Source organism: Telopea speciosissima, chromosome 11, assembly GCF_018873765.1.
Source record: "Telopea speciosissima isolate NSW1024214 ecotype Mountain lineage chromosome 11, Tspe_v1, whole genome shotgun sequence".
Lineage (NCBI taxonomy): Eukaryota > Viridiplantae > Streptophyta > Magnoliopsida > Proteales > Proteaceae > Telopea > Telopea speciosissima.
In genome coordinates, this window is record NC_057926.1 from 26,184,645 (window position 1) to 26,201,764 (window position 17,120).

Below are 17,120 nucleotides of genomic sequence, written 5' to 3' on the forward strand. Positions count from 1 at the left end.
ACCATCGGTTGTAATTTGAGGTCAAAAGAGGACTGCTGACTATTGACTGATGATTGATGATTGTTGACTGATGACTATGGACTGTTGGCTGCTGACTATTGGCTGTTGACTACTGACTGTTGACTAATTTATTGCTTTCGTTGGACGTTTTAGTCCTTCATTGTAACATCCTTCTATATTAAATATGAGGGAGGGTTTGGACTCTAATCAACATACTCTTCATTCTCTCCTCATTGTCTCTTTCTTCTTCTTTCTCTCCTTTTCTCTTCTCTTATTTAATCTTATTACTTTCTCCTTAAAGCTAGTTTGGGACTCTATTTCTTTCAACATGGTATCAGAGCATGTTTAATCTGTCTCTGGATTGTATCACACATGAGCTTGCAATCTATGTGTCATCTTGTTGTGTTAGATTCCTTCGGCCAACAAGTATGGCCAAAATGAGGACAGAACACCCTATTGAGTCACGACAATCTTGAGCTCTACTCGCGCCCCAATAATCCGAGGACTTCTCAAAGACAGCAGACCAAAGAGAACTGGACATGGATTGTAATTGCACTTTAAATCACTCAAAGTGAACAGTCTACAGTGCAAAGCATAAGGGTGCATAAAGTAATAGAAAATAAAACCTTAAGTTTACACCATTGTGAAGGAAAAAGTAAAACAATGCAAGAAAGTAAAGATAAGTTAATGTAGGTTTGATTGCCTCTCACTTTCGGTTCTCCTGCTTATTTATATGGTAAAGGTAACCATGAGAACGGTTTCCTTACTTGTCGGCCACTACCCCAACCACGTTCGGGTTAGTGCATCACCCATGTCTTAACTACTAATAAACCGTCGTTGATGTTAACCAACTGCTTCTTGGCTAATGAATCCAGACTTGGTCGAAAAGCGCAATGGTGTCTTGGTTATAACCCCTTGGTCGAGTCACACTATGGTCGAGTACTTCCATTCGGCCGTAAAGGGGTTAAGCAAAATTTGGGTGTAAATAATGCCCCTCACGAGTCGGGAGGTCAATTGAGGGAGCCCTCGGGATTTGTGCCTGCTCCAATTTTACTCAAAAAAAATATCTTCTAAAGTGCCGTACGCCGATGTGATCGAAACTCCTGGAAAAATGCTGGCCAAGACACGCGGCCCAATCATAAATCAGCACTCGCGCCTTTTGGGTCATCCTCGCCATTTCCCAAGGTAGTATTCTTCCTTTTGAGTTTCCAAAATCCCTTCTTAAACCTCCCTTACCTCTCCAATTACACAAAAACCCCTCGTCTCCTTCCCTCATAAGCCTTCTCATCTTCTTCCTTGGGCCACTGCGACTTACGCCCTGATCCTTTGCAATTTGAAGGAATAGATGAGCCAGAAGGAAGATGTAGGTGGTTCTATGACTATATTCGATCATCTCCAAGAGAGGCGCACCGGTCTGCACCACGCTGTGACTTAGAGGTACTTATTCCTTTCTCCGATCACTTTGTCTTAGGTCCTACCCTTGAAGAACCCTCCTCCAATCAGTTTATCAAGAACTTCCCATCTCACCCAGCCTATTGCCCTCTATTTCGAAAGGGACTTCCTACCACCCTGAAGTACAAACCTAGGCTGCTAGGTATTCTGAATGGATTGACTGGGTGAAACAGGTGTCCTCTGTCAAAGAAGAGTCTTGGAGAGAACTTGGCATTTATGATGCCATTCATATGACAACTATCCACTACCCCTGCGACGCTGATCTCCTTCACGCCGCTCTCCATTTTTGGTCTCTTTTGACCAACTCGTTCCACTTTAGCTGTGGGATGATGAGCCCTACTCTTCTTGACGTGGGGGCTCTACTAGGCCTTAAGGCTGAAGGGGAAGAGATCAATGATAGCTCTGACTGTTCTTGAGTGGATTGGGATTTAAACCTTACCAAGAATGCCAGCTACACCTCCGACCTTTCCCAGTACCAAAAAACAGAGTTGCCCGGTGAACAAACAAGAATATATAGCCTTCCTTCTCTCTTGGATCTGCTGTTGCCTTATCTGCACTCGGGCCGATAAGATCACCAAAGCCTATCTCGTCTTGCAAATACCTTAGCTGCTGACCGACCTGTCAATCTTGCTACTTTTGTACTCTCTTCCTTGTACTGGGGTTGTAATGACCTCGTGGAATCTGGTTTCGCTCATGGTAGAGGCCCTTTCTAGGTTCTACAATTGTGGTTGAGGGCTTACTTTCCTGAAGTCAGTCCTTCCCCATTGACCGATGACTTTCCTGCCGTTGGCTTTAAGTTACTTCGCCCACTGGTGGCTCGGTCTCTCACAGACTATTTTGAATTTTTCTTTACCCTCAGGGAGATTCACCCTTCTGCTTCCTTTAGTCCTTTCCATTCTTCTAAAAGTTTACCTGACTAGCTAGGAGATGAAGCAGCTCGAGGCTGAACTGGCTGATCTAGAAAATCGGAGGAAGATTGTCTTGGAAGGGCTAGACCAAACTAGAGGTGCTCTTGTAACTGGGACTACCTTGGCTGCTACTGAAAAGAAGGTTTACCACACAATCCTGGCTACGGAGGAAAAGCTTTCATGCCAAGTGACCTGTGCTCAGGCAGAAATAGCTAGAGTTTAGAAGCTACTTGAGCAAGTTAGGGACGACCTGGAGAAAAAGCCCAGGAAAGTATGAAGTTTTTGTTTTTTCTTTTTACTATAGTTGATCCGCTGTGATCTAGCCTTTGACTATGTTATTTGTGGCCGATTTACTTTCAGCTAGAACAATCACCCCCCTTTTTGTTCGTATGGTCGTTACTCGACCTGGAAGTCTATCATTTTTGCTTCCCATATTATTGGGTGCTAATGTTTTAAGTACTTTCTGTTTAACGGTCTCAATTGCACTTAGCCGTCCAACGTCCTTAAACGGTAAGCTCCACCCTTCAAGACCTAATGCATAAGAAATGGCCCTTCCCAGGTAGGTGACCATTTCCCATACCTGGGATCCTTGCGATTAATTGGCAGTATGGCCTTAAGTACCAGATCTAATTCCGCTAATGGCTTGGGCTTGACTTTCTTATTATATGCCTTAACCACCTTAACTTTTGAGCTTGACTTTGGTCGAGAGCCAATAATCGCTCCTCATCCAAATCCTCAAGCTCAGCCATCATGGAGTCGGAATACTCCCTGGGAGTCGGCTCATACTGCCTTGCTACCCGTAGACACTTTACGATCAACTCCATAGGTAAGACAGCATCGTGACCAAAAGTTAGTGCATAAGGGACAGTTCCTGATGCTGTCCTCTTTGAAGTCCTAAAGGTCCAAAGAACCTCTAATAACATTTCTGCCCAAGACCTTGGATTATCATCAATGACTTTTGACAAATTCACCTTAATAACCTTGTTGCTGGCCTCGGCCTGACCATTACCCTGTGTGTAATAAGGTGTTGAAAAGGTGATGGTCATACCATACTCTTGTACGAATTAAGATACCTCTCCCCCAGAGAAGACTGACCCATTATCACAGGTAAGGGTTTCAGGTAAGCCAAAGCAGTGTATTATCTTGCATTTAAAGAACCTGATCACATCGGCCTGGCTAACTAACTTCATCGGTATAGCCTCCACCCATTTGGTGAAGTAGTTAGTGGCCACGATGAAAAATGTGTGTCCTTGAGCCGAGGTAGGAGTTACTTTCCCGATCAAATCAAGAGCCCATCCTTTGAATGGCCACGGCTATACTGTGGGGTGGAGCTGTGCTATAGGTACTCCTTGCATAGGAGCATGCCTTTGATAGGCTTGGCATCCCTTCGCATATCTAATGTAGTCCTGCAGGATGGTCAGCCAATAGTAGTCGTGACACTTGAGCAACCATCTCATCTTAACTCCAGCCTAGTGGGAGCCACAAATTCCCTCATGTGCCTCTGCCATGACAAGTAGGGACTCGTTCAAGCCCAGGCACTTGAGTAAGAGGTTGTCTTGGCCCTGTTTAAATAATTCTTCCCCTTATAACAAATAATTCAGTGCTCGATACCTTGTCTTTCGGTCAACTTTCCCATTAGGATTTTGGAGAAAGTGGATGATCGAAGACCTCCAATCCGACTAAACCTTGTCCAAGCATCCTACTTCAAATAGCTCATCGTCTAAAATGGATGAGAAAGTCTTTATCTGGATGATAAAAATTTTTCCATCTCGTCCTTTGAGAATGTGACACTTGAAGCTGCTTGGGCCAAACAATTAGCTACACTGTTCTCCGCCTGTGGAATGTGCTTGACCGAGGTGTTGTCAAACTTGCTCAGACACTGCTGGGATATAGAAAAATATGGGAGCAAAGCCTGGCTTTCACAACGGTACTCCCTGGCTAAATGCTTGATGACTAATTGAGAATCACCAATGATTTCTTCGTTTTTCACACTTATAGCACTGAGCGTTTTAAGGCCGATTAACAATGCCTCGTACTCGGCCTGATTATTTGTGCAAGGGAAACAAAGTTGAAAAGTGAGGTGAGTCTCAATGCCAGCGAGCGACACCAAAACTATTCCCACCCCTGCTGAAGCACTAGTTCTGGAACCATCAAAGAATAGTTTCTAGGGTGACCGCACAATGGCATTAACCCCTGCATCCATGCTCTTCTCCCCTAACTCCAGTGGGGGATGCATTATGAGGAAATCAGCCAAAGCCTGGACTTTGATTGATTTTTGAGGAACATACTGAAGTGAGAACTCAGTTAAGGCCATCATCCATTTTCCTATTCGCCCCCTAATAATTGTCCTGGAAGCATATACTTGATGACATCTATTTGGCAAAGGACAAACACTGTCGTGGGTAGCAAATAGTACCTGAGTTTGGTACAACTGAAGTATAGTGCCAAACAAGGTTTCTCGATGGGCATGTATTTCCTCTCCACATCAATCAGGTCGTGACTTATATAATAGCCGACTTGTTCAAAACCGGTCTCGTTATCTTGAGTAAGTAAACTACCAATCGACTCGGATGAGGCCAAAACATACAACTTGAGTGGTACACCCTTCTGAGGTGGTATCAACATAGGCGGCTTGGTCAGGTACCGCTTAAGCTCCTCGAAAGCCTGTTGATGCTCATCTTCCTAATAAAATTCATCATTTGACTGAAGTCGCAATAATGAGGAGAATGCCCCGACCTGTCCGACGGAGTTGGAAATGATCCTCCTGAGGAAGTTGACTTGGCCCAAAAACTTCTGAAGTTCCTTCTTATCTCGGGGAGCTAGTATCTGCATGATTGCCTTGGTTTTATTTCTATCTACCTCAATCCCTTTCTAGTGGATGAGAAAACCAAAGAAGTTCCTTGCTGATACCTCGAAGGCACACTTAAGGGGATTCATCTTTAGACTATGCCGTCTCATTCGCTCAAAAGATTTTCAGAGATGTCCGAGGTGCTCATCCTGGCTCATGACTTGACTACCACGTTGTCGATATACACCTTTAAAAATTGTCCAATCATGTCATGAAAAATGAGGTTCATACCCCTTTGGTAACTGGCCCCAGCATTCTTCAAATCGAAAGGCACCAGGACCCACTCAAATGTTCCAAGGGTCCTGGGGCACTTAAAGGCCATCTTCGAGACATCCTCTTTGGCAATAAATATTTGGTTGTAACCCGAGTGACCATCCATGAATGACAAAATCTGGTGCTTTGTGGCCGAATCGATTAACATATCGGCCGACATAGGATACTCATCCTTGGGTGTCGCTGTATTCAGGTCTTGAAAATCTATACAAACCCTCAATTTTCCATTCTTTTTAAGGACGGGCACAATGTTTACCAGCCATTGGACATAGCGAGTTGGCCGAATGAATCTTGCTTTAAGGAGTCTCTCAATCTCGTCCTTTACTTTTGCCACTACCTCAGACGCCATGTGCCTTGGGAGCTACTTAACCGGTTTATACCCATCCAAGATAGGCAAATGATGGTCCACAAGATTACGGTCCAAACCAGGTAACTCGGAGTAGTCCCAAGTGAAACAGTCTTTATATTCTACTAATAGGCTTACAATTGATGCTAAAAAATCTGAATCTAGAAGGCCACTAATAAATGTTGCCCTCTTTATATTTCCAAAGCCTAAATCGATTTCCTCAAGTAGGTCTTGAACTTCGGCCAACGTCTCCTCCATCTTGGGTGGTGCTGGACGTAAATGTTTCAACTCTAAACCTTTACTAGAACCCTCACTATCTACAGAACACTTGGCCATGTGGGCCTGAGCAGGAACTAGTCGTTGTTCTAGACTATAGAGGGATAGCCTCTTTATTATATCTACTGCTATGCTTTTCTCTCTGGCCTTCTTATCCATCAAACTTGATTTTGTTCCATAAAGGCCCGTTGATGCTTGATGACCTAAAAAGCCTAGAGAGGGTATAACTCAACTGCTCAGCATCTTTGGCCACTGTTGAAGCTATTGCCATAACTGTCGATCTTTCATTCTCATCTTGGCCGACGAACATGATGGGGGTGATCTCTCCACCATAGAGCCTAGCTTCCGTGTGATTCGCATTTATGAGGAAAGGCCTACTGTCAGCGCTCACCCATTCGATCTTTCCTTTTTCATTCCAGAAAACCAGCACTTGATGCAGAGACGATGGGATGCAACTATTGGCATGGATCCAATCTCATCCAAGAAAGGCATTGTAATTGGCGTCGACGTCCATGACAAACAAAGCAGTCAAGGACTCTTTTCCTCCAATCCTTAGATCAATATGGAGGATGCCTTTAGGTTTAGATGCCCCACCCAAAAGGTTGGTGACTAAGACGTTTGCTGATAGAAGCTCGATCTCATCGTGGCCCAGATGCTTAATCATTCTTAAGGGGAGTATGTTGACTGCGGCTCCATTTTCCACCAGTACCCGTGAAACAAACTTACCATTCATTAGGACATTAATGTATAGAGGCTTTAAGTGTTGAGTCATCTCCCTGCTCGGTCTCTCAAAATTCACGCTCGACTGGGTGGATTACTGCCCCTGGGATAACAGCTCTGGGCCGGTCATACCTCCTGACAACAAACCGTGGGAAACAGGATTTTCGATCATGCATTCTGGGTCTATTCCCATAATCAAAGGACTGCCATCTTCCTCCTCAAATCCTTCATCAACAGTGTCTACCACCTCACAACTTGACTGATACATTTGAGGCAGGACATAAACCATATTGACTGGGGCATTCATCAGGACTAGGGCTTTGACCGAAACTGTACCAATCATCATTGTCTGAATATATCGTTGGAGCTCAAAATCATCGGTGTACTCCCATTCTGAATAATTGGACGTTCTTTTCTTGGGAGAGGAAGACTCCGATCCAGCCATGCCCCTTCCTCCCTTGCCGAGGCGAGGTACCCTGAAGCCAGCTGCTGGTCCACCTCAAAACTTGCTTCAATCTCTTTACCTCATTCTAGGGATGCGGGCTCTGGTCCAGCCAACATTTTCTCCTTCCCCTTCAACAAAGTCATGGCTATCTGTCGCCCAGCTCTTCCAATGGCCTTAGGGTCCTCTACCTTGAGTGAGGCGCTTGTTCGATCATCGTTTGCTCTCGGGGTCCTATGTGTCCGTTGCTTCTGTCCCTCTATGGGTGGAAACCTGTTCGTACATCCTGGCGGCTCCTTAAGTTGGCATCGCACCATTGCTTGCTGCCTTTGTCATCTACACTTCTGAGTCTTAGTCATCCTCCTCCTTTGATTGAAAGGGAACTTTAGATGCCGAACAACACTCCAATGGGGAGCCCTTTTTGCTCTTGTCCTAGGAGTCACCATCCTAGGCGGATTAGGAACTGAAAACCTTCTAGACATGCCTTCTCGTGCCTCCTGTTCAGGAATAGTAATAGCAGACTGAAACAGCGCGGGTGCTAAGGCTGACGGTCTTACTACCCAGTCTTTAACCAAAGGTTGTAACAATGGCTTACTTTCTCGACTGTTGGCTGGTTGTTGGTTTAGACGTTCCTCCACGAACTGCCTTCCCAGCCTCGCCCTTGGTTGTCATTGAGGTTCACTTGACCAAGTTCGATCAAATCTAGGAGCATGATGCCCCGGTCTGACTTGCCTCGCAAGCCCTAAAGCCCGTGCAAACTTCGCTTCTCTACCGCCTGGCTGATCATCCAACGAGGGGGCGCTTGCCTCTACTTGAAGTTTATTTTTAAATAGCTTCTTACAATGCACACAAGCCCCCATTGAAATTGTTGGTTTGGCAGCAGCTCAATGGCTTTAAAGTCCATCCCTTTTTCCTTCTCTTCGGCCAGGTATTGAAGATGCTTTAGCGTAACTAGTGGTTCCTTCTTCTTAAGCAAGCGCAAGTTTGACAGGTCTGCATCCACCATGTTGACCGGCGAAAAGGGTTTTCATCCACTAACATGACACCTTTCCCCTTGTTCGGAAATTTCAAGCATCCATCATTAATAGCTTTCTACAATGCCATTCGAAGAACAATACAACCATTAGTGTTATGGGTAAATGAATTGTGCCATTTACAATACCTTTTGCCTTTGATCTCCTTGATTGAAGGTATATGATATCCTTCAGATAGCTTAATTTGTTTGTCTTTGAGGATGTGATCAAAGATTGATTCAGCCTTGGATATGTTGTAGGAAGACCTGGTCCTACTATCTAAATTCCTAGCCGGAGTGGACTTTGGTAGTGGGCTGGGACTCATCCGTTCGCCAACTGGAGATAGAGCCTTGTACACATAAGGTTTCCTTGAAACGATTCGGCAATGCTAATCTCACATTCTTCATCGGCCTCAAATTTCAAAAAGTTGACAGAACTGGGATTAGCAGCCCCCATGATTGCCAAAGTCGGCTGTTTGTAATAAGTCCCTAGAGATGAGGCTCTTCGGTCTTCCTCTTCTCTGAGGAGCAACTCATAGCTGGTCGCTTGGGCCACGAGTTGGCCGCGGGCTTGAAACTCTTGTCCAGTAAAATGCTTTCGTAATTCAAAGGAAAGCCCTCCCAGAGCCATTTTAGCGTAGTCCAACTCTTACAAAATGATCGGGCACTTATATCATGCTAGCGTGAACCTATTGACAAACTTGGCAACTGACTCATCGGGCAATTGGCACATGTGTGTCAAGTCTGCTATTATGACCATAGGTTCAGTCCGGTAAAACTAAGCATGGAATTGATCTTCCATCTCGCTCCAAGTTTGGATAGAATCGGCCAGTAAGTTAGTGTACCAAGTGAATGCCGATCCGGTCAGTGAGTTTGGGAACAACCTAAGCTTCATGACTTCGTTAGCCCCGAGGTTTCCATATTGGACAACAAACCTTGCTACGTGTTCGACAGTGGACATGTTGAACTTGGCAAACTCTAGGATTTTCATATTGTTCCAAAGTCCAACTGGTCATAATGCTAGGGGTATGGCTTTCTATACACCGACCGGGTGATGGGCCGAAATAAGGGGTTGATCTATTCTTGGATCAACCGGGTCGAATCTACTTGGTTTATAAGTATCTGATTTTCTTGCTCTACAATAAATGGCTATCTTTGTTGGACTTCTGCTTGGCCCTCATTGGGGGGTGATGGGAAATGGCCGACATACGGCCATTCAAGCTCTGGCAGGTTCACCCTAGGCACTACCGGCCTTTGGTAAAAACTTGAATTTACACGCCCAACACGCTCTCCTCCAGCAGCTTGGGGGCCTATTATTGGACTTAACATGGTGACCGACACGATTGGATTCCCAACCTGCACTGCCGGTATAGGGACTCCATTCTAAGGCGGCGTGGTCCTTGCTGCACCATTTGGATGTACTGGTTGGCTAGATGAACTAGCACAACCAGCCTGACTAAAAACGCCAGGATACCCAGCCTAAGTAGACGGTAAACCGTTTTTGGCCCCTACCGTACTAACCATCTGTACCACCAGGGTCTAGCTTATACAAAATTAGCTGGCCTGCAACGGCCACTATTGGGCTAGAAACACCGAGACCAATTCTTCAAAATGAGCATGGGCGTCGTTATATACTTGAGCCATGGAAGCAACAATTGCTTTTATGTCCTCCATTCCCGTTTATAGGTACCCTTACGTTTCGGCGGCCGTATGGACCTGCTCTTGCAGTAGCATAGCTACATAAGGGGGAACAACATTGTCCAGCTTCTCCTCTCCCTGCATGACCAATTAATCAGCATTTCCACCGTCAAACTCATTGATTTCGCTATCTTTGTTACGTAGACTGGCTCTAGCATCCACCATTACTGTCGAGTGTCCCACTGAGTATGCCAAAATTTTTGTGTTAGATTCCTTCGGCCAACAAGTATGGCCAGAATAAGGACAGAACACCCTATTGCATCATGGCGATCTTGAGCTCTACTCACGCCTTGATAATCCGAGGACTTCTCAAAGACAGCAGAACAAAGAGAACTGGAAATGGATTGTAATTGCACTTTAAATCACTCAAAGTGAACAGTCTACAGTGCGAAGCATAAGGGTGCATAAAGCAACAAAAAATAAAACCTTAAGTTCACACCATTGTGAAGGAAAAAGAAAAATAGTGCGAGAAAGTAAAGATAAGTAACTGCAGGTTTGATATGTATTTGATTGCCTCTCACTTTCGCTTCTCCTGCTTATTTATATGGTAGAGGTAGCCATGAGAACGGTCTCCTTACTTGTCGGCCACTACCCCAACCACGTTCGGGTTAGTGCATCACCCATGTCTTAACTGCTGAAAAACCATCGTTGATGCTAACCGACTGCTTCTTGGCTGATGAATCCAGCCTTGACCAAAAAGCGCAATGGTGTCTCGATCACAACCCCTTGGTCAAGTCACACTATGGCCAAGTACTTCCATTCGGCTGTGAAGGGGTTGAGCGAAATCTGGGTGTAAACACATCTAGATCGTGGGATTGTGTGCTATTTTAAGATCTAATTTTCAGATTTGTTTTTTTTCTTCTAAATTTCAAATCTGATTATGTAGAGATTGTTCGTGGTATGAGGGTCTGATCGTGGTTGGATACTATCCGACTTTAAGATCAGGTTTTTTTTTTAGGCTTGATAAACCCCAAATCTGATTTTTAGATTAGTTTTGTGTGCAATATTTTTTTAAAGCTAGTTAAGGCTTAGAGTGCGTTTGGTAACATTTAGAACAGTGTTCTGAACAGTTCTTTTGTTCAAAAAGAACAAAAAAACATGAAAAAGTGTTTGGCTTTGCGGTTCATTTTTTCATTCTTTTAGAATGAACCGGAGGTCTTGAGGACCAAAAGAACGTTCTTTGCAGACCGTCTCAGCGACGGTCTGTAAAGAACAAGAACAAATGGAAGGGGACAAAATTTGGAAACCTGTGATTTTGCGAGACAAAACCCGTGAGGAGAAGTGTGGAAGGAAGGGGTCTCTTTGGCCATGGAAGTTTGGAGAAGAAGAACCAGAGCTCGATCTGCAACCCTTCAGGTGAGACCTCTCTCTCTCCCTCTCTATCTCTCGTAGTCTGCATCTCTCTTGCGCTGTTTCGCTCTCTCTGTCTCTCTCTCTCTCCCTCTCTCTCTTTCATTCTTTGCATCTCTGTCTCGCTCTTTCCCTCTCTCTGTCTCTCTCTGTCTCTGTCTCTCCCTCTCATACTCTCCCTCACTGTCTCTGTGTCGTTCTCTCGCTCTTTCCCTCTCTCTGTCTCTCTCTCTCCCTCTCATACTCTCCCTCTCACTATCTCTGTGTCGCTCTCTCTGACGATTTATGCAATTTTTCCCTCATTTTTGTCTCTGGAATAGGATCAGCACCCCTTTAATTAGCACTCCTCAACCAAAAAGGTTTGGGCTTCAAGGATTTTTTTGAGAAAAATTGGTTTTAGGTATTCTCTGTTCTAGGTATACAATTTATGGATTTTATTCTCTGCTCTAGGTATTAATTTTTTGTTTTGTAAATTTGATGTTGCACCTCCTTACTCATCATACATATGTGTTGTGAAAGTTTGATTTGATTTGGTAATCAGATCTCTCTATTCCCTTTTTTCAATTTGAGTAAACCAATTTGTTTGGGCTCCCTGTTATTGGTACCACCACTACCACCACCACCGTATGTAGATGTAGTAGTTGAGCAGAAGCTGCTGCAGGGCCCCTTATTAATAGCACTGAGATAGTCGAGAAGGAAAGCCATGCTCTATGTTTCTTACTTACTGACTGTACCTACTGCTGCTTCATTTTTCTGTAGATGTAGTAGTGATTATTAGGCTTTGAAGAAGAAGATATTGTGAGGTTTATCTGTTGCTGCTGCTTCCTTTTCCTGAGGGTTGGGGAACTGTTATTAAGAGAGTTGAGATTGATTTCTTAGTTGTATCAAGGTGTTCAATGCTAACCAATTAGGGCCTATTAGTGCCACATTTGCATGCAGCCATACAGCCATAGGAGGCAGAACTCTTTTCTTCTTCTTTTGTTTTTTTTTGGGAGGGAGGTGAATCATGGGGTGAAAATTGTTAGCCTGGTGGTAAAGTCTCTATTGTTGGTACTTCATGTAGTAGAGACTGAGGAGACTTAAGATCAAGTCCTACCTCAGATGGGGTTATTGGGTTTTGGGGGAGGGGGTCATGGAGTGGGGTGTGAGTGGGGTGTTTCCTTGCATTACCAAAAAACTATGAGCAGAGCCATGGGCAGAAAATCATGGCTCAACCTTGCTACTGATTAGACCAAGATATATATATTTGGCCATAAGAAGCATCAATTAATGTAACATAAACTTCATGTGGCAATAATGGAGAAACATTTCATAATCACCCACTGTCTCATAAATAATTTTGTAATAGTAGGGTAAAGGTTTGCAATTAGGCCCTCTTACTCAGTAGGATTTTGTAACATAAACTTCATGTGGCAATAATGGAGAAACATTTCATAATCACCCACTATCTCATTAATCATTTTGTAATAGTAGGGAAAATCATTTGTTTGTTAGATCTGATATGCTTATATAAATGTCTAATATGCATACTCAATCTAGAAAATGCAGTGGTTACCTATTGCATCTATTTAATATATATGTTCACATTTGGCAATGTTTGTGGCTTTTAATTTTGAAAACAAATCCATCTATTAACTCAAGTTGACATTTTCTGTTTGCAATTTTTAAGGTAAGAATTCATTCTCACGCCCTTGTTATGATATCAAAACGGTCCATTCTCATTGTGTCATATGGACAAATGATGTGGCTATTTTGAATTATTCTTTTATCTCCCCTATCTAACTGCCCAATGGGACTTTAGCTGGGTAAGGGACACCGAGCTTGGGGAGGATGATAATAGGTCCATAAAGGGTAGACCTCAACCACGAGATATGGGCATGCCACAAAAGGGTCCCTCTCTGTCTAGTAATAGTGAAGTTATACACATAAGACTGGCCTATTTGAATAGGGCACTAGGTTACATATGCTGGTCCATCTGCCCATTATACACATAAGTTGTCGAATTCTATGCCTATTCCAATTTAAACCATTTTAATTCTCAGTAAAGAAGATAGCTAAATTGAGTGAGTTGGAGAAAGAGAGAATGTTATATATATAGCTTTTAATTTAGTCCTTACCAATGCAAGGATTGCAAGCTAATATTGTTCTGGACATGGTAAATGCTACATTTTGATATTTATAAGTTGATTAATTCGTGGCTTACTTTAATTAAGATTTTCTTAATTTTCATGTGTCATTGGCATTAAAATCAGAACTTGATTTGAAGATGCTTTGTTGAAGTAAATATGGTTATTGGTGCTAAAAATTTAACTTAACATGATCATCCCTTCTCTCTCATTTTTTTTTTACTGATCAGAGATATGGATGAACATTGGATTTTTAAACTATTCCATACATCACTAACCTTGAAACACTCTTTACCTTTATTTGAATGGACATCTTGTGAGTATATAGAACCTTCTTAGGGGGCCTAAATAAACATTAACCACAAAAACATGGGATTCCTCTGTTAATGGACAAACTAAGCAGAATAGATTAGCTAAAACTAAGAGAAGTACTTGGCTTCAACAAGTAGTGTGTCGTCTTCGTCTTCACCTTCCATTCCAAGGTCTGAAGCTTCATATAAGCTCATCAGTCCTCTTATGTCTTCACTTGATTCTTGTTTGAACTGTCCCTCCTTGTCCTTGAATGTCTCAAAGACATCCATTCCAAGTTCACCCAGAATTCGCCTAATGACTCTTCAAGTTTCTCAATGTGTTTGACCTGAATTCCAGCCTACAATAATGAAAACCAAGAAGAGCATTAAATTAGTTGTTGGACCACAAAAAATAAATATTATTAAACATAAAGTTGCCCCATTTCTTGGAGAAACTAATTAAGAATTAATGTTCAATTCTTACCATATTGACATCACTACTGCTGGTATAATGAAAGAGTAGCATGAGGTTCCCTTCTTCCTATTTATCTTCCCCATTTCCATTGGTCTTCATTGAGATTGAGGCAGTACAAAGTTCAGTCATGAATTACATACCTATTATGTGATGAAAGAATAGCATGAGGTTCCTTTTTTCCTGTTTTTTTTTTTTTTTTTCTTCCCATTTTGATGAGATCATAACTCACCTGCTGAATTCCTATTTGGAAATCTTGCTTGTTAACTTTCTCATGCAAAGATTCATTTCATTGCGACTCTCTTGCTGTATTTCTGTTTTAGACCTTTGCTCATTTCATTCCTCATGTGAAGATTCATGCTACTGTGACTTTTTTTTGTTGTATTTCTGTTTTGGATCTCTACTTAATGGGTCTTTAGCTCAAATTGGTAGAGCACTTGGAACATGCTCATGTTCCAAGGGGATGGTGGTTCGAATCCACCAAGATCCTTTTTATTCAACTGTTCATAGTATAGTCAGTTATGGCACTAATCCACACAAGAACCCAATTTTAATGGTATTTTTGAAATTTGACATTTTTATAATTATTTTGGTTATGTTAATGGGATATTTTAATTTTATGCTAAGGTTGGTAAGAGAGAAAATGATTTTACAAGTATTTTTTGGTATAATTTAGAAGGAAATGGCATTATTGTAATTAATATCAAATTTGAAAGAACAGGTTTTACCAAACACCATTTTCATTCTGAACACGTTCTTGAGACCGTTACCAAACGGTCATTTTCGGTCTCAGAACGCCGTTCTAGACCAAGAACATAAAAGAACGTTTCTAGTCAAGAACTAGCGTTCTTTGTTCAGACTGTTACCAAACGCAGCCTTAGTCTATGGTGTTTCTATTGGTCTTTTGGTATGATAATTGAACCCAATGATCAGAGTTTGGGGTTGGGGAACAACAACCCGAGGATGATGATCACCACTATGAAACTTAACGGTAGAAACTACCTTGAGAGGGCCCAATCAGCCAGGATGTTTATTGGTACTAGAAGGCTAATGGGTTATGTGAATGGAAATATTCCAGAACCAAAAACTACCGACGCGAAGTATGACGAGTGGGAGAGTCTGTATCTCACAGTAATGGGGTAGCTATTACACTCCATGGAACCCAACATCAGCAGAAACTTCTTGTTCATGAGTACTGCAAAAGACCTTTGGGATTCAGTGCAAAAGAGATATTCCAAAAGGCATGATAATGCTAGGATTTACTACCTTCAAACAGAACCATTCATAATGGACTCTGAGCACATGTCTATTAAATGTTATCATGGTAGACTTATCCAAATATGGGAGGAGTTGGGCTATTACCAGCCTCTACTAAATGATCTAGAGGAACTCAAAAAATAGAAAGAACAACACAGGGTTTTTGAGTTCCTTTCTGGGTTACCATTATAGAGATACGCGGGAAAAAAAATCCCAGGTTTCTTTCGGGTATACAGCAGATATACCACCCTCATGTGATAGAAGGCATATCTGATCAATTGAAGGAAGTCATCACCTAGGTGTAGGGCCTAGGACCCAAAAAGATTCTCTTCTTTTCAATAGAGAGAAGCTAATGACTCTCATGATGGATAAAATACTGGATCTGCATTCAGATCTCTAGGTAAGTGTTAATTTACAAGTCGGGAAAGTGTTAGGCACCCGATCTACCCAACCCTGAGGTTGGTCTCTTTCTATTTGGACCTAGTGTCATATACATTCTATTGAACGGGCCAACCTCCCTATATTAAGTATCAAGGTACAATGTTACGTTGCCCTAAACCCATTTTTTATGTCCTTTCTATCCTAAGGCATTTATATATTAATACATTAATGTTCACCTAATGTACAAATATGTTAATAGTAAAATAGATGAGATGAACTATCACTATTCACACAAAAATTAATAATTAGTGTTTATGCTCAAACCAGATGCACATGAACATAGTTTCGAATTTTCTCCTCATTTATTTTGATTTGACATTACTTGAAAGATAAAACAGAATTTTTAATGTAGGTCCTTAGTCTTGTTGGCATACCAAACTAGTCTATATCCAAGCATCCTAGACTTAGACTACCTACCGTTGGCTTGGCGCCGGACTCGTTCCTTTATTAAGGAATTACCCTAGTCCATTATCAGCCCAACCTAGTGGTTGAATGTTGTGCTTTTTGAAGAAAGAGAACAAGATTTTGAAGGAAACCAGCTGGATTTGTGTTCGAACCCAGGTGAAGATGAATAATGGGCTTTATTTGTAAGCCCCAAGGGTTGGTGTTTACACCCTTGGCCAAAAATGATATTTGGAGGGTAAGACCTCCGGGCCAATAGACTAACCTTTAGCCCATCTCCAACTTTGATTTATAGATCGGACTCGGCCTTCTTCCTTTTGTTCTCCTCGTCACGGCGTGCTTGGATGGCCTTCTTGGTTTCCTCGCTTGCCTTCTCGGCTTGAGCCTCGAGGGAGGCAACCTTTGAGGACAAGTTGTCAAGATGAAGGGCCGCCTCTACAGCCTTAGAAAACCTTACAAAGTTAAGAGTGAGGTCAGCCCATTAATCTCGGGGAATATGAAGGAGAAGTCCTACTCAGGAAGGAAACTTAGCACCACCATATCCTAAAACACCATGGCCGAAAGCTCTGTGTCGCTCATGTCCAACAGAGTAACCCGATCAACAGGCAGCCGACTGGCATCGAGCTATACTCCCTGGCTCGGGACACCGACCTGAGAGCTGAACCCCCTTGGTACAGCTGCCAAACGGGCCAAATGGGGAGGTTGCTTGACGAGGCCTTTCCGAAAGGAGGGTCGGAGGAAACACCCTCGACCATCTCCCTTAGCCTTAAAGCTGAGGTCAATGGAACCCTGGGAGGAGTGGGACCC

At 42.8% G+C, this 17,120-nt stretch overlaps 1 protein-coding gene across 1 annotated transcript; it reads right to left on the reverse strand.

Moving 5' to 3' along the window:
• Positions 1–2,995: 2,995 nt before the first annotated feature.
• LOC122644901 lies at positions 2,996–3,406 on the reverse strand. Its single transcript, XM_043838269.1, has one exon. The coding sequence runs from the start codon at positions 3,404–3,406 to the stop codon at positions 2,996–2,998; it is 411 nt and encodes a 136-aa protein (XP_043694204.1).
• Positions 3,407–17,120: the final 13,714 nt, after the last annotated feature.

What these genes read in the sequence shown, in the direction of transcription:
- LOC122644901 (XM_043838269.1), bottom strand. Translation starts at nt 3,406, where the DNA reads ATGACCATCACCTTTTCAACACCTTATTACACACAGGGTAATGGTCAG.